The sequence below is a fragment of the Piliocolobus tephrosceles genome, chromosome 8 (genome assembly GCF_002776525.5).
Source record: "Piliocolobus tephrosceles isolate RC106 chromosome 8, ASM277652v3, whole genome shotgun sequence".
Lineage (NCBI taxonomy): Eukaryota > Metazoa > Chordata > Mammalia > Primates > Cercopithecidae > Piliocolobus > Piliocolobus tephrosceles.
Window position 1 is genome coordinate 33,344,399 of NC_045441.1, and position 27,308 is coordinate 33,371,706.

The 27,308-nt window shown below is 43.3% G+C and overlaps 1 protein-coding gene across 3 annotated transcripts; it reads right to left on the reverse strand.

The window, feature by feature from the left end:
- Positions 1–10,638: 10,638 nt before the first annotated feature.
- Positions 10,639–26,946, reverse strand: LOC111552303 (histone H2A.V). 3 transcript variants are annotated; one of them, XM_023226453.2, is made up of 5 exons: positions 26,742–26,946; positions 22,235–22,312; positions 19,535–19,648; positions 14,149–14,278; positions 11,241–13,204 (listed from the first exon to the last, which is right to left on the reverse strand). In XM_023226453.2, exons 1-5 carry the CDS (start codon positions 26,742–26,744, stop codon positions 13,143–13,145), a joined length of 387 nt encoding a protein of 128 aa, XP_023082221.1. In that variant the 5' UTR covers positions 26,745–26,946; the 3' UTR covers positions 11,241–13,142. The 3 variants fall into 3 exon arrangements, with proteins under 3 accessions (XP_023082220.1, XP_023082219.1, XP_023082221.1); XM_023226452.1 differs by lacking the exon at positions 19,535–19,648 and having other exon boundaries at positions 10,639–13,204; positions 26,742–26,873; XM_023226451.1 differs by lacking the exon at positions 22,235–22,312 and having other exon boundaries at positions 10,639–13,204; positions 26,742–26,872.
- Positions 26,947–27,308: the final 362 nt, after the last annotated feature.

Here is a 27,308-nt window from a genome sequence, read left to right on the forward strand (position 1 = left end):
GGTCTTAAACTCCTGGACACAAGTGATCCTTCCACCTTGGCCTCCCGACGTGTTGGGATTACAAAGTCTTTTCTAGTCCCATAGTCAGGGAGTCAAGCCCAGCCAGCCGCCTTTCCTCAATGGGCCTTGAGTCCTTCTCGGTCCCCACTGCACCCTCTGGCTGTGGTTCCTGAGTACCATTCACCCCTGAAGCTTTTTCCTTTCTTACTCTGGCAATAATTTTGTGATCTTTTTTTCCAGTGTGTCTCTATGCATGGAGTAACAAAGAAACCATCCTACAGTAGCCCCAAATCCAGCATGGATGGGTCAGAAGACTGACCACCAGGTGTTCTGGAGTAGTCAGCTACAATGTAGAAAGGGTGGAACAATGACCTCATAATGATGCAGCAGTGACCTTGTAGAAAAGTAGATAGGCTGGGGGCAGTGGCTCACGTTTATAATCCCAGCACTTTGGGAGGCCGAGGCGGATGGATCACTTGAGCCCAGGAGTTCGAGACCAGCCTGGCCAACGTGGTGAAACCCCCATCTCTACTAAAAATACACAAATTAGCCAGGCATGGTGCTTGTAGTCCCAGCTACTCGAGAGGCTGAGACATGAGAATCACTTGAACCTGGGAGGTGGAGGTTGCAGTGAGCCTAGATCACGCCACTGCACTCCAGCCTGGGCAGAAGAACTCGACTCTGTCTCAAAAAAAAAAAAAAAAAGAAAAGAAAAGAAAAAGAAAAAAAAGGCCAGGTGTGGTGGCTCATGCCTGTAATCCCAGCACTTTGGGAGGCCGATGTGGGTGGATCACGAGGTCAGGAGTTCGAGACCAGGCTGACCAATATGGTGAAACCCCGTCTCTACTAAAAATACAAAAATGAGCTGGGCGTGGTGGCAGGTGCCTGTAATCCCAGCTACTCAGGAGGCTGAGGCAGGAGAATCGCTTGAACCTAAGTGGCAGAGATTGCAGTGAGCCGAGATTGCACCACTGCACTCCAGCCTGGGTGACAGAGTGAGACTCTGTCTCAAAAAAAAAAAAAAAAAAAAAAAAAGTGGGTAAAATGTGATTGCTCATCTCTGGACTGTACTAGAGAAACAGGAAGTTTTATTTTCTTTTCTTCCTGACCAAGGAAGGATGAAGGTATCGGCAGACAGGAACAAACTGGGATTTATCCCAAGAACAACTTACTTGTGAATTTTAAAGGGCTCCCATTCTCCTCTGGCAAGTGGCAATTTAGACTATGCCATAATTCTGAGGACTTGCTCTTGGGCCAAAGCCTCAGGGCTCAGGGTCCTCTCAAAGCCTTGACCCGCTCTGGGGTTGTAACTCTCCCTGGTGTGGAAAAATGGTTCGAATGCTGTTGCTTTCAAGAGGTTCTTTTTCTTTCTCCTCAGCTGTGTTGGTGCGGGACTGTCACATGTCTTTGGAGTAGAATAAGATATGCCAATCCAGACTCAACTCCATCTCATTAAGATCCAGTGATCTTCATTTTCCGATTGTCTACCCCAAGCTCTCTTCCTCTCCAAACTCATCCTCCACCCTGCTACTGGACTTGTCTTTGTACTCTCAAAGCAGTGTGAGGAGATTCATCAACCAGTGGTGTGGACATGTGAACAGCGTGAGGCAGAGAGTAAGCATCACCCTACAAAACCTAACCCCTTATAGGGTGGCATTCCCTTTCAGTCAGTCTCCACTATCTACTGATCCCAGGAGGGAATTTGCCCCTCAGCAATTTGACATGCCACAGCTCTCATTCTCTTGTGGAATGCCTGCCTATCTGCGCTGCCTCCCTCTCAAATCTCTCCTTCCCTCCACTTCTTTTTTCTTCCCCTCTGTCTCCTCCTTCCCCTCCTTCTTCTTTCCGCCTTCTCTCCTCCCTCTCCCTCCCTTTTTCTCTCCTTCCTCTCCCTCCCTTTTTCTCTCCTTCCCTCCCCTCCCTTAGCTTGGTGTCCCCATCTCCAAGGCTCTCACTTTCACACTCCCAGGACATTCCTAGCCACTGAGTGGAAATCTCCGCCTTTGAACTCTGAGGTGTTTATATGTGGGTACTTTGGAACACTTAAAAACATTTTTTTTTTTCCTTAGAACACCTTATAAAGAACCTTAAAATTAAAAAAAATCTTTTTGGTGGGGAGATGAGGGTCTCGCTATGCTGCCCAGGCTGGTGTTGATCTCCTGGGCTCAAGGATTCCTCCTGCTTTCAGCTTCCTAAGTAGCTAGGACTATAGGCAGGAGCCACTACATCCAGCTTTAAAAAAAATCTTAATAGTTTTTACTTGAAAAAACAATCTGTGGCCAGGCACAGTGGCTCATGCCTGTAATCCCAATACTTTGGGATGCCAAGACGGGCGGATCACCTGAGGTCAGGAGTATGAGACCAGCCTGGCCAACATGGCAAAACTCCGTCTCTACTAAAAATACAAACAAAATTAGCTGTGTATGGTGACACGTGCCTGTAATACCATCTGCTCAAGAGGCTGAGGCAGGAGAATCGCCCAAACCTGGGAAACGGAGGTTGCAGTGAGCTGGGTCGTGCCACTGCTCTCCAGCTTGGGCAACAACAGCAAAAACTCGGTCTCAAAAAAAAAAAAAAAAAAAAAAAAAACAGAAATCTCTGGACAATGGGAAGGGGCCAGTACCGCACATCTTGCGCCCTGTCATACAACAATATGCAGCCTTGTGTCTGGAATCCGTCTATATGCCCATGTCTCCTTCCTTCACTTAGGTTTTAAGCTTCTTGAGGGTGGCAGCCGGACAGGAGCAGTTTGTGTGCAAAGTCCCTGCAGTGGCATATGGCAGACTTTAAATACATCAGGACCAGAGGATGGACTGGAAAGGAAATCACACCCAGTGGTGGCAGAAAACCAAACTTGATGACAGAGGACCAGTAGAGGAGGCAGCTTGGGTATGTGTCCTCAGATGCAGACACAAGGCCTTCCCTTTCTGGATGAGACAGGCACTGACTAGAGCAGGGTTTGCCAGACTCAGAGGGCCACATTTTAGGGACAGTCTAAAATGTGGTATATGGACAGTCTGCCAGTGGTATGTAGAATGGGTTAAAACTGGAAAACTGGGCTGGGTATGGTGGTGCACGCCTGTAATCCCAGTACTTTGGGAGGCTGAGGCAGGAGGATTGCTTGAGCCCAGGAGTTCGAGACCAGCCTGGATAACACAATGAGACTTTGTCTCTAAAAAAACAAACAAAACTGGGTGATTAGGAGGTGACTACAAGAGCATAGGGAGTGAAAAATGACAGGATGTGTGTAAATCTGAAGAAACGGTCAGAACTGAAGGTCAGAATGTGTGCTCTGCAATATGTGAATACAGTACGAATGTGCTCCAGGAAGAATATCTGAAACAGATTCTCATGACAGTTTCCAGAAGTATGTGGCTATACTCAGAGTTGGGGAAGAAGATAGCAGGAAGTGGGCAGAGGCAGTCAAAGTGGAACGGGGATTGAAGAATTGATGCCCCTGATGAGAAGTGAGAGAAAAAAAAAAAAAAGGCAGCTTGTGTTGGGGCATGTGTGGGAGCAGGAGCAAGTTTTTGACAGGACAGGCTGTCACATAGGGTTTTGCTGCTGAACTCCACCAAGCAAAGTCTTGGAGCAGAGTTCCTCAGCTGCTGAGATCCACACTCACACTCAGCTGTGGCAGAAGGCTATGGAGTCTACAGTTAATTCCCGGAGTGTTAGTTCCCCACGGGCATTCTGGGCATGTGAGGGGCTTGTAGGGCTGGGCTGGAGACTAGATGAGCCTGCTTGTGTGCAGGAAGTGCTAAACTGAATACTGAGTGCCAGGCTTGCCTGGTTCCATACTAAATAGGGAGTCACGGCTTCTGTCCATTCAGGAAATACATGTACATCTCATATATACCTATTCCACAAACTCTTTTTGAAAGCCCAGACGATAAACAGGCACAAAGCTACCTAAGCTCAAAAGGCCACCTGGCTCTACATGTGAGACATTAACGTCAGGGCTTTATAGATACTTTTCTATATATGGCCTCAAGCAAACCAGAAGAATGTAAGTGCCATCGCATGTCCACAGGTCAGCTGCAGACCCCCCTTGAGCAGACTTGAGACTTTTTGCACTGACCTGGGTTCAGATTCCTGTGTCACCAACTGGAGCCATGTGACCCTGGGCTTGGGCTAACATCTCTGGTTTTTTTTTTTTTTTTGAGACAGAGTCTCACTCCGTCACACAGGCTGGAGTGCAGCAGTACAATCTTGGCTTCACAACCTCCACCTCCCAGGTTTAAGCAATTCTCCCACCTCAGCCTCCCGAGCAGCTGAGACTGCAGGTACGTGCCTCCATGCCTGGCTAATTTTTGTATTTTTTGGGTTTGTATTTTGACAGGGTTTCACCTTGTTGGCCAGGCTGGTCTCAAACTCCTGACCTCAAGTGATCCACTTGCCTCCGAAAGTGCTGGGATTACAGGTGTGAGCCACTGCGCCAGGCTCTAACATCTCTGAATCTGAATTTCTTTGCTTGTAAAATGAGGCTGGTATTTATCTCCCAGATTAATTCAGGAGGTTAAATGAGATAAATCCACATAAGACAGGCTGGTAGGTTTTCAAAGAAATGTTTAGTGACTGTCCCCTTCCATAGGAAAAAACTTAAGTTTTGAAGCTAAACAGACCAGACTCTCAGCACTTTCCCACTTCAGATTATGTGACCCTGGGATGTTGAATCATCTTCCTCTGCCTGAATTTCCTCATCTGTAAAATGAAGTATTATTGACTTCTTGCTGTGGAGATGGAAAACTGAGAGGAGCCTGAGGCACTCCAGCAGAGTGTGGCCTGAGAGTGGCCAGGGCTGGTTACGTCCACCCTCTCCAACACCTTCAGAGAGGGAAGGACTCACTTTTTCAGTTTCTTCCTTTTTTTTTTTAAAGACAAGATTTCACTCTGTTGCTCAGGCTGGAGTGCAGTTGCATGGTCACAGCTCATTGCAGCCTCAACCTCCCAAGCTCAAGCAATCCTACTCAGTCTCCCAAGTAGCTGGGACTACAGGTGTGCACCATCACACCCAGCCCTTTCTCAGAGTTTTTTTTTTTTTTTTTCTGAGATAGAGTCTCACTCTGCCGCCCAGGCTGGAGTGTAGTGGTGCAATCTCGGCTCACTGCAAGCTCCGCCTCCCGGGTTCACACCATTCTCCTGCCTCAGCTTCCCGAGTAGCTGGGACTACAGACACCTGCCACTACACCCGGCTAATTTTTTGTATTTTTAGTAGAGACGGGGTTTCACCATGTTAGTCAGGATGGTCTTGATCTCCTGACCTTGTGATCCTCCCGCCACAGCCTCCCAAAGTGCTGGGATTACAGGCGTGAGCCACCACGCCAGGTCCTTTCTCAGAGTTTCTAAAGCTGAAAGTCATTGTCCAGAAATATTTAGTCCATACCTCTTTTTACACAGAATATATTTAATTCCATCATATTAGCTAGGAACAACGTTAACCAACAGAAAATGTAATCACGAGCTACATACAATAGAAGATCAAATGAAGCACACATATCCATGGAAAAATCATGCCAATTAAATATTCTCTGCATTTCCATTAATAGTAGTATGCTACTCTTTGAATTTTTTGCTGATAAGCAGTCAAAACATTTAAACTCAAAATTGACAAATCAACTAGCTTGCTTTTTGTCATTTGGAAGACTACCATTATTCAAATTTATTATGTAATACACTCATCTAGGTAATGAAACATCTGTGAAAAAGTGTGGGAACCACCTCATCTGTGCATAAAATGGCTATTATACATGAATGCAGACATTTGAAGTTAGAAAGGAATATAACTCAAATAGCAAAAGGTCCTAATTACAGAGTTTAAAAATAAGCAGTTTTATTTTCAAAAGTACATACTAAGTCCAGACTGGGCTATTGCCAAATAACTAATCTTTAGAGTCTACTTTAACATGTTACATGGTATTCCTGACTCTACAGACCATCAATATCTGTAGAGGGTAGCTCCTAAAGGTCCCAAAGAACAGGAAACACGCAGGAATAAAGGACTTCTCATGAAGAGTAGGTGGGAATGAGTGGGCAGGCCTGTATCTTCTCAGCGAAGTAAGGATTGAGTATAGAGAGCTATTTGTCTTAACTGGGCTTCCCTGAAGAATCTGAGCCAAACTGGAATAAACCAGCCTCATTTCCAGTGTTGAAATGTTAGCTGTACAGTGGCTGTACAACTACAGTTTATTTATAGAATTAGAAAGAAATAATTTTAAAAAATTTTAAAAGCTTTCGTGTAATCATTAATCAGAGATGATATTCAAAAATTCTGGAAAAAAAAATCTGACTCTCCAATTATCACATAAACAGGAAACAGGGCCATGCCACCAGGGAGGACTGTCTCAGCTGCCATTTAGGGAGCTGACCCCTTTGTTCTCCCGAGACCAGTTCCTGAAAGGAGGGCCTGTTTTGTACAGATGTGGCCACGGAGCTCATGGGGCCCTTGTATCACTTAAAAAATACGTATCTTTGGCAGGCAAAACATTCATTCCGATTTCACTAACTTTCATGTATCCATTTCAAAGGTCTATAACATATATAGTAATTTAGTTTTCTAGGTGCATAATTTGAATCTAGGGTGCTTACAGCTAGGAGACAAGATGAACAGAGGTAATTGTCAGGCACTCCTATTTTAACATGGCTATTCTTTTCTGTTCACATATTGCCAGCAATTAGTACATTTTTTGAAGCTTTCATGAAACTATGCCCTGTGATGCTCTTCCAACTTGGGGATACCAATACATATGGCTGTGTCTGAGATATACATTTTTTTGAAATGTCACAGGTCTACTTCTCAACATTCTAATGGATTCACACATTACTTATTATTACTGATTCTTAACGACCTTGGTACTTCCTGCAGCAGTCTTCTAAGTGACTGGCCTGGGAGTCCCAGTTTTTATGTTCTCCATTTTGAGATTATCCTGCCCATGTTCTCACTGAACCTCTGGTAATAATGGCTCTTAGAAATCTTGACTGAAAAACGGGGTCATGGTGCTTTCAGGTGTTGGAGGTCTTTGAGTACCAGGAACTGTGCTAAGTGTCTTACGTGTGTTCTCATTCAGAGATCAGAGTGAGGTAGGTACTATCATTTCTACTTTAGGGATGAAGACAGAGGCTTAAAGCAGTGAAGTCACACAGCCAGGGACTGGCAAACAAAGATCTGAACCCAGGTGGATATGACTCCAGAACTATAATCACCCTTGAAAGAATTACAAAGCCCAACTCTCCACTGCTCTCTACTTGTAACTCACAAATCTCTACCCTCAGGGGCATAAAGCCCACAAATCCTGTATGTATTCCTCTGTTTATTTTCTACTGCTGCTTTAACAAATTACCACAAACTTAGTGGCTTTAAACCAAGTTTCTGTAGGTGAGAAGTGTGGCACAGCACAACAAATTTATATGCTCTGGGTCTCACCAGGCTAAAATCAAGGCATCAGGTAAGGCCAAGATTCTCGTCTGTGCCTCAAGGTGCTCTTCCAAGCTCACTGGCAGGATTCACTTCCTTCTCTTGATTTCCACATGGCCCCTCTATCTTCAAGTCAGCAATAGCACCCTGGGCCTTCCTTTGAATCTGACTCCTACATCCTCTTCCATTTTTAGGGATTCATGTAATTATACTGGGTTCCCCCCGCTAATCCAGGATAATATTTCTATTTTAGAAATTTTAGTTACACCTGCAAAGTCCCTTTTACCACATAATGTAACACATTCACAGACATAACACTGGGCATGGAAGGTGATGGGGACCAAAATTCTGCTTATCACCCCCTTCTGGAACCTCTCTTGTACATCTACAGCACTCAAGGCAAAATGCCCTCTCCCGTCAAGTTTTGCAGTACTCTGTCCTCTGCCAAGTGTCCAAGCAGTTATAGCAGCTGGACTGGGCCTCACTCAAAATATAAATTAACACCATGTATTTTCACCTTAAGAAATGCTAGTTGGCTGGGCCTGGTGGCTCATGCCAGTAATCTCAACACTTTAGAATGCTTAGACAGGCGAATCACCTGAGGTCAGGGTTTGAGACCAGCCGGGCCAACATGGTGAAACCCCATCTCTACCAAAAATACAAAAATTAGGTGAAACCCCATCTCTACCAAAAATACAAAAATTAGCTGGGCATGGTGGCATGCGCCTGTAATCCCAGCTACTTGGGAGGCTGAGGCAGGAGAATCGCTGGAACACGGGAGGCTGAACTTGCAGTGAGCCAAGATCGCGCCATTGCACTCCAGTCTGGGTGACAAGAGCAAGCCTCTATTGAAGAAAAAAAAAAAGCTAAGTTAACTGGTAGAAGATTGTGGAAAAGCCTATTTTTACTGGGGATAGGAATGGGATGGTCTTCAACTGTTACACATTTCAGGTTACCCCACTCAGGACTCCCTATGAAACAAAACCTGAAAAACGGACACTAACTATAACCCTTTCACTCCCAGGTTCTCACCCTTTCCAGCGCCTGGAGATCCCCAGACTTACTAAGTCTTCACTCAGGATGGTAGTGTGGACCAACACTGCAGCAACACAGTTTATCCGAAAGGTCAAACATAAACAGAACATTTTATACATTCAGAAAATTACTCATATGCAAGTAAAAGTGCTCTGAAATTACTTTAAATCAAAGCTGCTCTGAAGCAGATCAAGAGTCTTGCTTAAAATTGAATTCACGTATCTGAGAAGCAAATGTCCTTGTTCAGCACATTCGGGTGGTTCCTTGGTTCAGCTCAGCACACATCCCAGTAGAATCTTGTTTCACTAGATCACCAAAACCTTGCAGTCACCTAATACAATGATATCTTCTGATCTAAGAACACCTTCTCTTCTCTAACAAGAAATAACAGGACAAATAGAGAATAAAAACAGCAGGCAAATAAATAAGGGCCATCTCATAGATGAGCTGATAACTGGATAAAATACAAGTAAAATGTTAATTATAGATATAGGTGGTGAGTATAAAAATTCACTGGATAACTACTGTAACTTTTTTGCATGTTTGAAAATTTTCATAATAAAATGTCAGAAGCATCGCAATAAATTCAACCATAGGCACCAAAGCAAGTCACATTTCTCATTAAATGTTTCATAAAGAGTCAGATACTCTCCAGGCCATTTGTTACAACTTCCCATATAAACGCCATTCTTCATTCTCGAGACCTTATTTGTGTTGTTTCCCCACTGCACTCTTCCCAAATGCAAACCAGGCCCAGTTCAGGTTCTCACACCTTCTATTTGAAAAAAGAAAAAGAAGTCCTTCTTCTCTCTGCTTAAGTGCCATTGCACTTCACTGTGTTGTACTATCTAAAATACAGATCTGATGATTTCTTAGGTGTTACACTAGTTAGACTGGGCGTTGTTTTTAATGATAAGAAATACTTTTTAGGCTGGGCACAGTGGCTCATGCCTGTAATCCCAGCACTTTGGGAGGCTGAGGTGGGTGGATCACTTGAGGTCAGGAGTTTGAGACCAGCCTGGCCAACATAGTGAAACCCCATCTCTACTAAACAAACAAACAAACAAAAAACACACAAAAATTAGCTGGGCATGGTGGCACATGTCTATAGTCCCAGTTGCCTGGGAGGCTGAGGCAGGAGAGGCGGAGGTTGCAGTGAGCTGAGATTAGGCTATTGGACTCCAGCCTAGACAACAGAGTGAGATCCTGTCTCAGAAGCAAAAACAAAAGAACAAACAAACATTAGCCAGGCATGGTGGCAGGCGCCTGTAATCCCAGCTACAAAGGAGGCTGAGGCAGAAGAATCACTTGAACCTGGGAGGTGGAGGTTGCAGTGAGCTGAGATCGTGCCACTGCACGCCAGCCTGAGCAACAGAGCAAGATTTTGTCTGAAAAAAAAAATTAAAAAAAATAAAAGCTATCTTTTAGATATGCATTAAGATATTATACATGAAGTGATATGACAGCTGGAACATGCTTTAAAATAACTCATGGGGTTGGGTACAAATGAAACAAGACTGATGATAACTGTGAGAGTTAGACCCAGAGTACCTGGCCTAGTTGTTCTATTTCTGAGTTTTTTGTTAGAAAACAAGTACAACCCTGGGAAGAAATTATGTAGTCAAGTAACTATCCAACCAAAATGAATTAGACATTTGAAGCAATTTTCTATAAAACTGCAGTAAAAATTGCCCTGAATCAAGTGATTCAGCCAAAGGAAGGTCTGTTGATTATATTGCACCCCCCGTTTTTCTTTTTTTAAACAATCAGCTTTCTATTGCTACCTTTACTGTAGGCCTGACTCTCAATACAGAAACTTCAAAATGGGTGCCTAGATAATTCAATCAGAATTTGAAATTTCTATTTTATCCTGCCTTGTGAATTAATGAGCAAAAGTTCTTTATAGGATTCCAGCTAATAGATGCATAAGGAATGACAAGATATCACCAGTTGGCAACCTCTAATAGAATCCCAGATCTGGGCAAATAACATTAATGGTGGCTAAATCCATCAGGGGAAAAGCTGATAGAGAACTTTTATAATGAATGGAGTGGGCTGGCAGCATCCAAACCTACTATCAATCTTAATGTTACAAGATGAGAGCCATTATGTGCCATGATGTGATACAACAGGGAGCATATATCTCCTATGAATTGTTTTTGTGAAAAAGCAAAACAGAACAACAAAAGCCCTCTAGATCTGTCAGTTTACAGAACATATAGGGGACAGAAAAGGTGTAAATGATCCCATTAGGATACATTCAGTAAAGTCCACTGAGGGACAATTCTGTAGGATGAACAACTTAGTTTCTTCAAAAATTAAAAACAGGAAAGTTAAATCCATAGATTAGATTAACAAAATGCAAGATCTAGATCTGTGTCTGGATCTTGATTCAAACAAACCAACTTTTTAAAAAAACTTATGAGACAATCAGGAAGTTTGAATATTGACTGGTACTTGCCATCAAAAAATGTTTTAGCAGTCTTAAACAATGGTATTGTGGTTATGTTCTAAAAAGAACCCTATCTTTAGAGTTATATTTGAATTATGTCTCTGATCACACAGACACGAAAATACTATGCCTGTAATGGGACTCAAACTGATCCCTGTGGGTTGGGGCAGGGGACAGGTGGGGATGCAGGTAAACAAGACTGACCACAGGACAGCTGTTGAAGTTAGAGGATGGGTACACGGGGCTTCATTCTGCTATTCTTTTTGTGTATTTGTGAAAATTTCCATAATAAAATGTTTAAAAAAATGAGTTTGGAGAGCATTATACTATAAAACACTAAAAAATTTCCTTCTTTAATGAAGACTTGCAAGCAGAAAAATATAATTTTCTAAGGGTCTACTAGTACATTAACTCAAATTTAACAGTTATTTGGGGCAGGGCAAGGTGGCTTATGCCTGTAATCCCAGTACTTTGGAGGCCAAGTGGGGAGGATGGCTTGAGCCAGGAGTTCAATACCAACCTGGGCAACATAGGGAGACCTCTGTCTCTACATAAATAAAAAAAATTAGCCAGGTATGGTGGCATGTCCCTACGGTCCCAGCTATTTGCAGGGCTGAGGTAAGAGTACTGCTTGGGCTTGAGACGTGGAGGCGGCAGTGAGCCAGGATCACGCTACTACACTCCAACCTGGGCAATAGAGCAAGACCCTGTCTCAAAACAAAAAAAGTTTCTTGGAAACTGATAAATAAAAATAATTTTTAAAAGATTGTACAAATTACTGTTATTGCATCACTAAGAGACTACTAAAAGTTGGGATTTTATTTTTTTTTTGAGACAGAGTCTCACTCTGTCACCCAGGCTGGAATGCAGTGGTGTGATCTTGGCTCACTGCAACCTCTGCCTCCTGGGTTCAAGTGATTTTTGTGCCTCAGCGTCCCAAGTAGTTGGGACTACAGGCATGTACCACCATGCCTGGCTAATTTCTGTATTTTTAGTAGAGATTTTTTTTTTGAGACCTAGTATCACTCAGTCGCCAGGCTGGAGTGCAGTAGTGCCGTCTCAGGTTACTGCAAGCTCCACCTCCCTGGTTCACGTCATTCTCCTGCCTCAGCCTCCCAAGTAGCTGGGACTACAAGCATGTGCCACCACACCCAGCTAATTTTATTTTATTTTTTTAGTAGAGACGGGGTTTCACTGTGTTAGCCAGGATGGTCTCGATCTCCTGATCTTGTGATCCGCTCACCTCGGCCTCCCAAAGCACTGGGATTACAGGCATGAGCTGCTGTGCCTGGCCGAGATAGCGTTTTACCATGTTGGTCAGGCTGGTCTCGAACTCCTGACCTCAAGTGATCCACCAGCCTCAGCCTCCCGAAGCGCTGGGATTACAGGCATGAGCCACCATGCCTGGCCAAAAATTGGGATTTTAAACCAAAAGGAAAAACCTTTGATAAACTGAACATCAAGCTCTGAAGTCAGCCAGATCTAGGTTTGAATCATAGCTCTGTCATTTTCTATCTACTAGTTGAATGTTTTTTGGCATAGCACACAATTTCTGTGACCCTTAGACTCCACATCTATAATGTGGGGGCAATAAAATTTCTTAGTAGAGCACTCAGCAAAGGGCCTGGCACATGGTAAGTGCTCAGTATAGAATTCAAATAATTCCATTACCATTTCAGTCATAAATGCACACTTTTCCATAATCTAACATCTCTCGAATTGGGATGTCTCATAATTGATGGTGTATCATGATTTAATTGGCAGGTTTTTTTCCTAGTGGTTTGTAAAAAATGGTGCTACAGATCAATAGCATGTAAGAGTCAATATACCATGGTATCAATCATTGTAAAGCTATATTCCCAATTTCTGTTCCAAGGTTACTCTGAATAACCAATCTGAGATTTAAAATATTTAAAGTCTGAGCAAAATATTTCTAATACATCATGAACAGAACAGTTTTGAGACAAATTAATTTTGTAAAAAATGGTTTATCAATTCCATTTTTGTATAAAACACGCGGGAGAAACCTAGCCAATCAACACACAACTGTCACCACATGAAAAGGTACTTTTATCAAACTTCGAGTCTAAGAACGTACAAATGTTTCTTTTATCATGTCTACAGTAATTGTCTATGCTTTTCCATTTAACTGTTGTTAAAAATTCCACATATCCCCATTATTTCTTCTGTCCCAGTTACAGTACAACGACAGGGAGGAAGAGGGTTGGTTAAAGCATCCCTCTAAGCAGTTTTCTGCTGTCCCTTCTTTCCAATCAGAGATTTGTGGATGTGAGGGATCACACCTAGAATGAAATTTAAAAAAGTTATTAAAAACTTTTAAAGTTTTTGCCTCAAGAAGTTAATTACACAAAAAATGAAATTAAGTCCCTTTTCATATTCTGATACTGTTGAACTATCTAAACCAATGGCTACCTCCCACGGGTCTGTGAACCCTTTAAAACTGTATGTAAAATTGTGTGACTTTCCGTGCATTTTTCGAGAAGAGTAACCACGGTTTTTTTTTTTTTTTTTGAGATAGTCTCGCTTTGTCACCAACGCTGGGGTGCAGTGGTGTAATCTCAGCTCACCGCGACCTGGGTTCAAGTGATTCTTGTGCCTCCGCCTCCTGAGTAGCTGGGATTACAGGCATGCACCACCATGCCCAGCTAATTTTTGTATTTTTAGTAGAGACAGGGTTTCACCACATTGGCCGGGCTGGTCTTGAACTCCTGACCTTGGGTGATCCGCCTGCCTATCAGCCTCCCAAAGTGCTGAGATACAGGTGTGAACCACCGCGCCCAGCTGTAACCATCGCTTTCCTGATGTTCTCTGAGGGTTATCCAAATAAGATTCAGAACCACCAACTTACCTCTCACTTTCACTGATCCTGACCCACTTTTCAAGTGTATTTATTTCAACCCTTCCCAGTGTATGTTATGCGACTTCTCCAACTCATTTTTCAAACACAGTTAAAAAGGTATGGGAAATATGTTAAACATCAGGCTTTAAGTATCATATGAAATTTAGATAAAGAACTGGCTAAAATAAAAATAGCATTATATATGGGTATAAGGAGAAATATTTATTCAGATCATTATGAAAAGCTTAGAATTGTTATAGATTTAATATTTATGAAATTAAAGTTTATATGCTTTCTAGTTAACCAATCAAATATACTGTATCATTGATCTGAACGATATTAGTCAGAAAGACCAGTAAGAATCAAGGCTTAAGTAGTAATACATACCACCCCCAGCTATGGTAGCCTTGATAAGAGAATCCAACTCTTCATCACCACGGATTGCAAGCTGCAAGTGACGCGGAGTGATACGCTTTACTTTGAGATCCTTAGAAGCATTACCTGCCAGCTCCAGCACCTACAAAGCATCCATGATTAGCATATCAAATGATGGACGTTGGATTCCAAATGAAGGATCTCTTAGCATTTGTACATACAAAACGCACAAACAATACATAAACTGATAACACATTTTTCTTTTCTTTTTTTTTTTTTTGAGACTGTAATCTCACTCTATTACCCAGGCTGGAGGGCCAGGGGCGCAATCTCAGCTCACTGCAAGCTCTGCCTCCCGGGTTCGCGCCATTCTCCTGCCTTAGCCTCCTGAGTAGCTGGGACCACAGGTGCCTGCCACCACGCCCAGCTAATTTTTTGTATTTTTAGTAGAGACAGGTTTCACCATGTTAGCCAGGATGGTCTTGATCTCCTGACCTCCTCGTGATCCACCCGCCTCAGCCTCCCAAAGTGCTGGGATTACAATTGTAAGCTGCCACACCCAGCCAAAGTCACATATTTTAATAGATACTTGTAGTCCATTTTTGTACAACTCTTAATAGCTGAAACGCATTTCCTAACGCTATTAGAAGTTTTCAAATGTATTTTTTAAATTTTTAAAAAATAAAAGAGATGGGACCTCCCTATGTTGCCAGGGCTGGTTTCAAACCCTTGGCCTCAAGTGATCCTCCTACTTCAGCCTCTCAAAGTGCTGGGAATACAGGTGTGGGCCATCGCACTCAGCCTAAAATATAATTTAAAATTATTTCTTTTTTTTGAGATGAAGTCTTGCTGTGTTGCCCAGGCTGGAGTGCAATGACGTGATCTCAGCTCACTGCAACCACTGCCTCCTGGGTTCAAATGATTCTCCTGCCTCAGCCTCCGAAGCAGCTGGGACAACAGGCGCCTGCCACCATGCCTGGGTAATTGTGTATTTTTAGTAGAGATGGGGTTTTGGCTGGGTGCAGTGGCTCACGCCTGTAATCTCAGCACTTTGGGAGGCCGAGATGGGCAGATCATGAGGTCAGGAGATCGAGACCATCCTGGCTAACACAGTGAAACCCCATCTCTACTAAAAATACAAAAAAATCAGCCAGGCATGGTGGCAGTACCTGTAGTCCCAGCTACTCAGGAGGCTGAAGCAGGAGAATGGCATGAACCCAGGAGGCAGAGCTTGCAGTGAGCCGAGATGGCGCCACTGTACTCCAGCCTGGAGGACAGAGCAAAGACTCCTTCTCCAAAAAAAAAAAAAAAAAAAAAAAAAACACCAGACACAGGATTTCACCATATTGGCTAGGCTGGTCTCAAACTCCTGACCTTGTGATCCGCCTGCCTCGGCCTCCCAAAGTGTTGGGATTACAGACACGAGCCACTGCGCCAGGCCACCTCTTCCTTTTAAGTAGAGCAGTGTTGGTTAGACATGAGAATCAATTGAACTTTAAAAATACAAAAATCAGGCCGGGCGCGGTGGCTCAAGCCTGTAATCCTAGCACTTTGGGAGGCCGAGACGGGCGGATCACAAGGTCAGGAGATCCAGACCACCCTGGCTAATACGGTGAAACCCCGTCTCTACTAAAGAATACAAAAAACTAGCTGGGCGACGAGGCGGGCGCCTGTAGTCCCAGCTAATTGGGAGGCGGAGGCAGGAGAATGGCGTAAACCTGGGAGGCGGAGCTTGCAGTGAGCTGAGATCCGGCCACCGCACTCCAGCCTGGGAGACAGAGCCAGACTCCGTCTCAAAAAAAAAACAAAAACAAAAACAAAAATCTGCCGGTTGTGGTGGCACACCCCTGTAATCCCAGCTACTCAGGAGGCTGAGGCAGGAGAGTTGTTAAACCCGGGAGGTGGAGGTTGCAGGAGCTGAGATCGTGCCATTGAACTCCAGCCTGGGTGACAGAGCAAGACTCCATTAAAAAAAAAAAAAAAGTTGACTGCACCCACACAGTCATTGTCCAATCTTGACCTAAACTGTTTTTTTTTGTCTGTTTTGAGACGGAGTCTTGCTTTGTCACCCAGGCTGGAGGGCAGTGGCGCAATCTCAGCTCACTGCAAGCTCCGCCTCCCGGGTTCACGCCATTCTCCTGCCTCAGCCTCCCCAGAAGCTGTGATTACAGGCGCCTGCCACCACTCCCAGCTAATTTTTTTTGTATTTTTAGTAGAGACGGGGTTTCACCACGTTAGCCAGGATGGTCTCAATCTCCCGACCTCATGATCCGCCAGCCTTGGCCTCCCAAAGTGCTGAGATTACAGGCGTGAGCCACCGCGCCCAGCCTGTTTTTTTTTTTTTTTTTTTAAGACATGGTCTCACTGTCATGCAGACTGGAGTGCAGTGGTGCAATACATGGCTCACTGCAGCCTCAACCTCCTGGGCTCAGGTAATCCTCCCACCTCAGCCTCTCCAGTAGCTGGGACTATAGGTGCATACTATCACATCTGGTTAATTTTTTGTATTTTTTTGTAGAGACAGGGTTTTGCCATGTTGTCCAGGCTGGTCTGGAAGTCCTGGACTCAAATGGTCTGCCTGCCTTGACCTCCCAAAGTGCTGAGATTACAGGCATGACCCACTGTGTTAACTTTAAACATTTTCACCAAAGTTTCCAAAGATTAAAAAAAAGGGGTGCTTAGATGGGCTTGAACCTTGTGAACCAGAATGCTGAATATAAGCCACCACACCCAGCCAAAGTCATATATTTTAATATATCCACGTGGTCTATTTCTGCACAACCCTTAATAGCTGAAATTTCTTTCTTTTTTATTTTTATTTTTTTTGAGATGGAGTCTCGCTCTGTCACCAGGCTGGAGTGCAGTGGCGTGATCTCGGCTCACTGCAACCACTGCCTTCTGGATTTAAGCGATTCTCCTGCCTCAGCCTCCTGAGTAGCTGGGACTATATACAGGTGCCTGCCACCATGCCCAGCTAGTGTTTGTATTTTTAGTAGAGATGGGGTTTCACCATGTTGGCCAGAATGGTCTGGATCTCTTGACCTCATGATCCGCCCACCTCAGCCTCCCAAAGTGTTGGGATTACAGGCGTGGGCCACAGTGCCCAGCTATGAAATTTCTGAACGCTTTTAGAAAAGTTTAAACATGTATTTTAATTAAAATTAAAATTAAAAAATTTTAAAAAATACAAGAGGCCAGGTGGTCTCTTTTAATAGAAGGTGGCTCATGTCTGTAATCCCAGCACTTTGGGAGGCTGAGGAGGGCAGATCACTTGAGGTCAGGAGTTTGAGATCAGCCTGGCTAACATGGCAAAACCTTGTCTCTACAAGAAAATAACAAAAATTAGCTGGGCGTGGTGATGCATACCGCTAGCCCTAGCTACTCTGGAGGCTGAAGTGGGAGAATTGCTGGAACCCAGAAGGCAGAGGTTGCAATGCGCAGAGATCATGCCACTGCATTTCAGCCTGGGAGACAGAGAGAGACCCTGTCTCCAAACAAACAAACAAACAAACAAGAAAACCCCAAAAAACAAAACACCTCTTAATCATGACACAGCTAAGTTGAAACTATCCATAATATCCATAATTCAATGTTAAATCCCCAGTGGGACACAGATGACTTGGTGAGATTAATGAAAAAATGACAGCAATGATAACTGACATACAGATTAAAAGCTAAATTCCTCAGCCTAGCTCCCAATCACATCTTCCCCAAGTAAGACCCTTCTGTTTCTACCAGGATGAATGTGTCTACCACTTGGCCCTCTTGTTACTCAAATTACTTCCCCAGCCTGGAATGTAGGTGAAGTTTCATGACTTCCCAATGGATTTTTTTTTTTAGGAGGAATAGGGATGGGGAAAGTGGTGGTCTACGACCCAAGAATTAAGAACTCTTGCCCAATTAACTTGTCTTCCTGAAATTTCAAACTAAGTAAGATACAGCAATTTTGTATGTATAATCCTGCAGAGAACCAGAAGAACAGATTGAGTCTTTTACTTCTAATATCATATTTGTGATTTTTATGTATCATCACACTGGAAAAACTTTACATCATCGCAAATCTTCATAAACTAAAACATTATGCTGTAACTTCACAAATACTTCTACTGATTATATACATACTCAAAGTTCACTGGGGTATGGTGGCTTATGTCTGTAATCCCAGCACCTTGGGAGGACCACTTGAGGCTAGGAGTTGGAAACCAATCTGGGCAACATAGGGAGCCCCCAACTCCACAAAAAATAAAAATAAAAAATTAGCAACTGGTGTGGTGGCTCACACCTGTAATTTCAGCACTTTGGGAGGCTGGTGGGTGGATCACCTGAGGTCAGGAATTCAAGACTGACCTGGCCAACATGGTGAAACCCTGTATCCACTAACAATAAAAAGATTAGCCGGGCGTGGTGGCGGGTACCTGTAATCCCAGTTACTGGGGAGGCTAAGGCAGGAGAATTGCTTGAACCCAAGAGGTGGAGGTTGCAGTGAGTCAAGATTGCGCCACTGCACTCCACCTGGGGTACAGAGCAAGACTCTGTCTCAAAAAAAAAAAAAAAAAAAAATTAGCCAGGTGTGGTGGCACAAACCTGAAGTCACAGTTACCAGGGAGGCTGAGGCAGGAGGATCCCTTGAACCCAGGAGGTTTGAGGTTGGAATGAGCTATGATCATGCCACTGTACTCCAGCCTAGGTGACACAGTGAGACCCAGTCTCAATATAAATAAATGAAAATAAAAGATAAGAGATTGCTGGCCTTTGCTTAACTTTAAAAAATTTTTTTACTTTGAGATAGGGTCTTGCTCTGTCACACAGCCTAGTCTGGAACTCCAGGACTCAAGTGTACAATCTACCCGCTTCAGCCTCCCAAAGTGTTGGCATTACAGGCGTGAATCACCATGCCCAGTCCCTTGCTTAGCTTTAAAAACAAGTACACCAAGGTTCTTTTACATTAGTATTGGGTAATAGCTGACAAGATGTGCTGTTAAAGAAACCAATGAGGCCGGATGTGGTGGCTCAAGCCTGTAATTCCAGCACTTTGGGAGGCTGAGGCAGGTGGATCACCTGAGGTCAGGAGTTTGAGACCAGTGTGGCCAATATGGTGAAACCCTGTCTCAACTAAGAATACAAAAATTAGCTGGGCATGGTGGTGCACACCTGTAGTCCTAGCTACTTGGGAGGCTGAGGTGGCAGAATTGCTTGAATCCGGGAGGCAGAGGTTGCAGTGAGCCGAGACTGGCCATTGCACTCCAGCCTGGGAAACAAGAGTGAAACTCTATCTCCAAAAAAACAAAAAAGCCCCAATGAGCATAATATGTCTTTTTTCAAATATATTCCATGGGTTTATGTCACTTAGACTAGTGCACCTTCTGGACTGCCATATACAAGACATTCCTGTACAAACCTCTGCAGTGAGGTACTCCAGAATCGCAGCACTGTACACGGCAGCAGTGGCACCCACCCTTCCATGGCTTGTGGTGCGAGTCTTCAAGTGTCTGTGGATGCGGCCCACAGGAAACTAAAAGAGAGATGTCTTAGTGGGAAGCACTGCAGAGTCTTAACATTGCACTGACTGTAATCAAAGGCTGAACAATGTGAGTAACCATGAAATAATAAAAAACTTGATCACACATATCAGAAGTCAAACCTATTAGGCAATTAACAGTTCCCAGGGCCTGTCTCTATGTTCTGGTAATCAGTCCAAAATCTTTAACCTCTGCATAATATGGAGAATATCACTCTAAAATGAAGAAAAACCATGCAGGGCTGTCATCAACTATACATTCAACATGACCCATGGATCAAATTCCTGTCTAGTTAATCTCTTCACATAAAAGGCACATGCAACTTTGAACCTCCAATACCTTCCTCAGATCTTATTAAATGTTCTTTCTTCAGTTTCAAGAGGTGATCTCATAGTTAAGAAAAATCAATACTATTATCTCATTGTGATTCTACTTTCTGAAAAAGAGGGTACTTTTCTCATTTCAGAGTATCCTAATCCCACTTGTCTGCGCCCTTTATTATTTTTTTTATTGAGACAGAGTCTCACTCTGTCGCCCAGGCCGGAGTGTAGTGGCGCCATCTTGGCTCACTGCAAGCTCCGCCTCCCGGGTTTCAAGCGACTCTCCTGCCTCAGTCTCCTGAGTAGGTGGGATTATAGGCACGCCAGGACACCTGGCTGTTTTGTATTTTTAGTAGAGATGGGGTTTTGCGTGATCTGCCCATCTTGGCCTCCCAAAGTGCTGGGATTACAGGCATGAGCCACTGCGCCCGGCCTGTCTGTGCCCTTTCTTACAGGCCTACCTCATCCCTTCACTGTTCCATTATTTCAACAGCTACAATTACTTCCTTTCCGCTGGTTCCTTTCCTACTACAGACTTTACTGAAAACTTCACAATCCATGAAAACTGCTTCCAGTTACAGTATAGAAAGTCTCTTTCCAAAGACTGAATTTAAAAAACAAATCCTGAAACCCTTACTTTCTTGTCACCCATTTTTTCCTAACCCTAACTTGGTTTCTGTTAAACAGTACTTTTGAAGGTCAGCAGTGACATTTTACTTCCTTAATAAACACAAGCAATCTTTTTTTTTTGCATTTATACTTCGTCTCTAAGTGACTAAAAGCTTCTTAAGAGCAAGATTTATGTCTTCTTTTCCTTTTTATCCTTAGCAACCAGTATGTTGTCTGGCATACAGTAGGCCCTCAAAAACATTTCTTCTTAGACTTCAGAGTTCTCATACCAACCCTGACTACTCCTCAGCCTTTTCTTAAAAGTTTTTGAGGGGTCCTCCAATGTCCTTGTGCTCCTTTCTCATTCTCTTAGGTTAGGAAACTCATCCATAACATAAACTATCAATTTTACATAAATGATCTCAAATTTCTAATTCTATCACCTCTCTTAGAAAGCTGAACTCACGTTTCCAACTTCTGGACATTTTCACATGGATGTTTTAGTGAACTTCAAAATGATTCCATTTAAATTTACTCATAACTTGATCCTATTGCAAACTCCTCTGTTCCTTAGGTTCTAAGCCTTAGAGAAACTTCTGACTTCCTCTCAACCTTATACTGCTTCACCTATTTTCTGCACACACATGATTTCTACTGCTTCCAAGTATGTTACCTTATTCCTAAATCACTGCAATAATCTCCATTGGCCTTCCATTTTCTTTTTTTTTTTTTTTTGAGACGGAGTCTCGCTCTGTCGCCCAGGCTGGAGTGCAGTGGCCTGATCTCAGCTCACTGCAAGCTCTGCCTCCCGGGTTCACGCCATTCTCCTGCCTCAGCCTCCCGAGTAGCTGGGACTACAGGCGCCCGCCAACACGCCCGGCTAATTTTTTGTATTTTAGTAGAGACAGGGTTTCACCGTGTTAGCCAGGATGGTCTCGATCTCCTGACCTCGTGATCCGCCCGTCTCGGCCTCCCAAAGTGCTGGGATTACAGGCTTGAGCCACCGCGCCCGGCCCTGGCCTTCCATTTTCTACTTCAAATTAAGTACGCCTTAAAATAAATTCTAATTAGGAATATACATGGAAACCTAAAATACAGAATGTGCACATCAATATAAATTCCCATCCCCCTTCTTTCGGTATCATCTGGATCATGTTGTCCTCTTGCTTAAACTCTCAATGGCTAACCACTGCCAAAAGGATAACAATTTACAGTTTGGCCTTCCAAGTTTCCTGATTAAAAGTATTTCTCGGCCAGGCACAGTGGCTCACGCCTGTAATCCCAGCACTCTGGGAGGCTGAGGCGGGCGGATCACGAGGTCAAGAGATTGAGACCATCCTGGCCAACATGGTGAAACCCCGTCTCTACTAAAAATACAAAAACTAGCTGGGCATGGTGGTGCGCACCTGTAGTCCCAGCCACACAGGAGGCTGAGGCAGGAGAATCGCTTGAATCCAGGAGGCAGAGGTTGCAGTGAGCCAAGATTGCGCCACTGCACTCCAACCTGGTGACAGAGCGAGACTCTGTCTCAAAAAAAAAAAAAAAAAAAGTTTGTAGTAATACAAGTAGACTTCTGTAATCGATGAAACATAGGTCATAAATTACAACAGTAAAGAAAATAGTAATGTAACGACAGCATGGATTCATTACCTGTAGCCCAGCTCTCTGTGAGCGAGATACTGCCTTAGCCTTGGCCTTCCCACTGTCCTTTCCAGCTTTGCCTCCAGCCTAAATGCAAAAAAAAATTTTTGAATGAAAAGAGTTGAAAATACTACTTCAAAAATATTCTGGAAACAGAATTTCTTCTACTTTTACTTTAGGTAGTTAAAAATATGTAGGTGATCCCCTTCCTCATATACATGGGATTCTATCACCTTTCATAATTTCTATCAAAGAAGTCAAACCTTAAATGCTTATTGAAAATATAAGATTTTTCTTTTCTCTTTTTTTTTGAGATGGAGTCTAGCTCTGTTGCCCAGGTTGGAGTGCAGTGGGGCAATCTTGGCTCACTGCAAACTCCACTTCCCAGGCTCAAGTGATTCTCCTGCCTCAGGCTCCTGAGTAGCTGAGATTACAGGTGCGCACCACCACACACAGCTAATTTTTGTATTTTTAGTACAGATGGGGTTTCACCATGTTGGCTAGGCTGGTCTTGAACTCCTGACCTCATGTGATCCACCCGCCTTAGCCTCCCAAAGTGCTGGGATTACAGGCATGAGTCACAGTGCCAGGCTGAAAAATATGAGATTTCTAAAAACTAACATATTTATCAATTTCCAGATTAAAGAATCTTGCAACTCAATATAACTTTTATGCATACATGAAATATTTCACAATTTTTATCAATGTCAATGTAACATATATTACTTCCACAGAAATATTTAGAACTCTCAGAAAAATAAAGTATATTCCAAGAAAAAAAACCCTCAAAAATAAAACACAGAATTGTCATATAGTCTAGCAATTCCACTTCTAGGTATACACCCAAAAATTGAAAGCAAGGATTCAAACAAATACTTGTACACACATGTTCACAGAAGCTTTATTCAGAATAGCCAAAAGGTGGAAACAATCTTGAGTGTCCAATGATGGATGAACAAAATGATATATATATAATGGGATAGTATTCAGCTTTAAAAAGGAAATTCTGACACAAGCTATAACATAAATGGGCCTTGAGGACATTATGCTAAGGAAAATAAGACAGTTACAAAAAAGACAAATACCGTATGATTCTACTTATGAGATTCCTAAAATAGTAAAGTTCATAGTCAGCAGATTTGTGGTTGCCAGGGGTAGGTGCTTCCTGGGTTCAAGTGATTCTCCTGCCTCAGCCTCCTAAGTAGCTGGTAGTACAGGTGTGCGCCACCACACCCTGCTAATTTTTGTATTTTTAGTACCAACAAGGCTTCCGCACGTTGGCCAGGCTGGTCTTGAACTCCTGACCTCAAGTGATCTGCCTGCCTAGCCCTCCCAAAGTACTGGGATTACAGGCGTAAGCCACCACACCTGGCCGAGTTACTGTTGAATGGGTAGAGTTTCCACTTGGGAAGATGAAAATGTTCGAGACAGATGGCAGTGATGGTTGCACACTATAAATGTACTTAATGCCACTGAACTGTACGCTTAAAAAAAAACTATTTCTGCATGAAAAAGGTAAAGTATGTGCAAATGTAATGAGCTATTAAGTAAATATGGGGTATTATAAAGTATGTGTGTACACACATATTTCTAGAAGGTGACACTATAAATTAGAAATGCTATTTGCCTCTAGGGAGGAAATACTAAGGGTCTGACTTAAGAAGAAAACTAATTTTCTCTCATATATTTTGTTTTTACCATTTAAATAGATTATTTCTTTACTGTTAAATCAGTTTACAGGATTGGCTGTTTGAGGGGCTATACTTTCAAAATAGATGGTAAGTTTCGAAATGGCATATCCCCTTTGTAGCTAACTCTTTCCTTAAAGATTTTTTAAAGCTAAAAATTACCCCTGTATACTTCCTCTAATTGCATGTCTAAGTGAATTAAGCGCATCACCCAAGATAATATGGAAGAAAAACAGTAAAACCTTGGCAGGTATTAGAAACAGGAAAAATAAAAATCTAAGAACCAATTCATATTCACTCTCTTACATTAGGTAATTCAGCAAGAGACTGATTTAAGTTTATCAGTAAGAACTGAGATGCTCTTGATTTCTACCAGAATGCCTCATATATTTCAATAATTTTGACGATGTTGTTATATAAGAAAAATATAATTTTTGGATTTTTGAGGTCGGCTCCACTAACAAGACAGGTCTTACTTCTCAAATAAAAAACCTTTTTTATCTCTATTTGCCTAATATATAACACTTAAAAACCTCTCAACTGGCATCTAAAATTATAATCATTGTCTTCCTATGACTGGATTGGAAAAAATAAGAACTAGTCACTAATGAAAAGCCAACAACTACAAAACTCCCCAGGCTCCCCAGGTCATGTAATAACTACTCTGCTTAAGCAATTTTATCCTCACTGTTTCAGATACGTCATTATTTGCTGTTCTATTTGCTTTTTAAAGAAGTAGATATATAGTCAGATTTTAAAAGCCTCAATACATTAAATGACTAGTTCCAACATTTAGAGACTCTCGATACAATTCTCATACTTAACAAAAGAAAACTTTCATGGTATCAAACTTATCTGAATATAAAATTATATAATAAATGGATAATTTCTTTCTTTCCGATATCCCCTCAAACTGTATATATAGCCTCCCTACTTTGAACATTCATTTTAATTGGTGCTTGAGAAATCAAATATAATTTTTTTATTCCAAGAATTGACATCATATTAACCCGAGTTAAGGTTGCTGGTTTTTAAAAATTACACACACACACACACACACACACACAGGAGGAAGAGGGAGTTCATTTCACTTGGATAAATTTGCAAACTGGATACTAAGACACTTTCATGTCAGTTTTAACAGACATCTGCTTACTTCCTTTCAGGTTTAAAATCTGTCAAGAACGACGACTCAATGTCTCCTGCATTTTTAGCTTATGTTAATACTTATGTATTTTTAGCTACTGGTAAGTGGATATAAAACATATAGCGTATCACTAGAGACTGAAAAATATTTAAGAAACTAGAATCGGCCGGGCGCGGTGGTTCACGCCTGTAATCCCAGCACTTTGTGAGGCCGAGGCGGGCGGATCACGGGGTCAAGAAATCGAGACCATCCTGGCCAACACGGTGAAACCCAATCTCTACTAAAAATACAAAAAATTAGCTGGGCGTTGTGGTGCACACCTGTAGTCCCAGCTACTCGGGAGGCTGAGGCAGGAGAATCGCTTGAACCCGGGAGATGGAGGTTGCAGTGAGCCAAGATCACGCCACTGCACTCCAGCCTGGCGACAGAGTGAGACTCCGTCTCAAAACAAACAAACAAACAAAAAACTAGAATCATGAAAATCATCTGTTTGAGCAAATTCTTTTACAGATTAGATGTAGGCTGTACCTCAGTTTATTAAAGTATAGTACTTGACAATAACAATAAACTATAAGTTAGACGTTGGAAGCACTTATCCCTAAAGTCTATTCCAGCTATAAGATTTGGGTATTCTACAATAACCAAACATTTTGTCCTCTCGACTGGCCAATCTGTTTATAGTTAGGTGTTAAGTCCACTAAATACCATATCTGACACATCAAGCACAAATCATCTAATATTATCTGCAGTATGAGAAATGACAGCCTGGTGTTAACTTTTAAGCAGGTAGCTCCCGTTGAAGTAACCTTTCAATAGAATGCTTAAAGCACGAATACCGGCAAAAATAAGATTCCATAATAACAGTCTTACTATTTTTACACAATCGTTGATGCAACTCAGAGCGTATCCTTTAGCACTTTCTCCTTTCCCTCAACTTTAAAATGGGGCTGAAGTTCTATTCACTTTCATTTTTTTAAAGCCACACTTTTCTTATCTAGATCTGAATTTCAGAATGAAAAGATGAATGCTTTAAGACTGAAAATTCACAGCAAGGGCAAAGGAAAGTACCGTTTTATAATGAAAACCGCAAACCGCATGGGGGTCAGAAGATAACGGGCGTTCATTTCAAACCTGTGCAATCACCTAGAACAAATCGTGCGGTTCTGGTCTATAAAACCATTCTTTGTAGCTCAAAATACCACAAATACAAGTACCCTTTCGCAGAAACCCTCAAATTGACTGCCAGAGAGATTACGTAACCAAACATCGCCAAAGACTTATCTAACTTGTATAGCGGCAGCCTGTTTGACCTCATTCACACAGAAGAGCTATCACATTAAGATCCGGCACTTGTTTCTACATTTCCAAGCCGGATTCTGGCGTCCTCCTCCTTCTAAGACGGGCGGTGCAGCGTCACCAGCGTCGGGACAGACCTGTCCGGCTCGGAATAGACTTCGCGCTCTACCCGGCCAGGCCCAGCTCTCACCCGGGTACCCGTGTCGGGCTCCGCAGCCGGGATATGGCGCCCCCCGGCGGGTGGCGAGGGGCTCAGCCGGACGAAGCCCCGACACCCGCAAACTCCCGACTCCACAGGTAGCGGCGTCGACGCCGGGGCCTCCGCGCTCTGTTGCCCCGGCCCTGTCCTAGGCTCCGTGCCCCCGACCCACTCGGCCGCCCTTACCATGTTCTCGGCGCCGACTCTGCCTCCGCTCGGCCGCGAGCCCTCCCGCTGACGACCCGCGCCGCAGCCGCCGCTCTCGCAGCACGGACCGCCGCCGCCGGAGCCGGACAATACCCCGTGCCCGCCTCGCGCTGCTGCGGCCAATGCCCGCTTGTCTTGCTGGTTCGAACCCCAGCTGCTGTTCAATCGCGCGCCTCCTTCTAGCCAGACCCCGCCCCCCCCGGCACCGCCTACCTAACGGCTGTTTGTTTTTGCACACGGCACGCGGAGGCGGGGCTTCCAGCCCCAATAGTGACGCCCTCTCCGCCTTTCACCAGGCACCCAAGCCTGACGAACAGAAAAGCAAACCAATGAGATTGGACGCCTAGCAGACGAAAGCCAATGAAAATATCGCCCGCGAGCAAGGGAGGCGGGCCACTGAGAAGGACAGCAACATTAGCTAATGAGGTGAAGCAATTGCAGGCCCTGTGGCTTTCCCGCCCATTCGCGGCGTTGGTTTTCCCGCTTCTGAGACTTGTTTGGGGAGGTCAAGACTTTTGGACGTGCTTCTCCTGGTGGGTTTTCACA

Bases quoted from the DNA above. Each gene is read 5' to 3' on its own strand.
- LOC111552303 (XM_023226453.2), bottom strand. The intron at 14,279-19,534 runs GTTTGTACAGGA...GATGCTTTGTAG, and splicing joins TGGAGTACCTCACTGCAGAG to GTGCTGGAGCTGGCAGGTAA. The intron at 13,205-14,148 runs GTATGTATTACT...ATTTCATTCTAG, and splicing joins GGCTACCATAGCTGGGGGTG to GTGTGATCCCTCACATCCAC.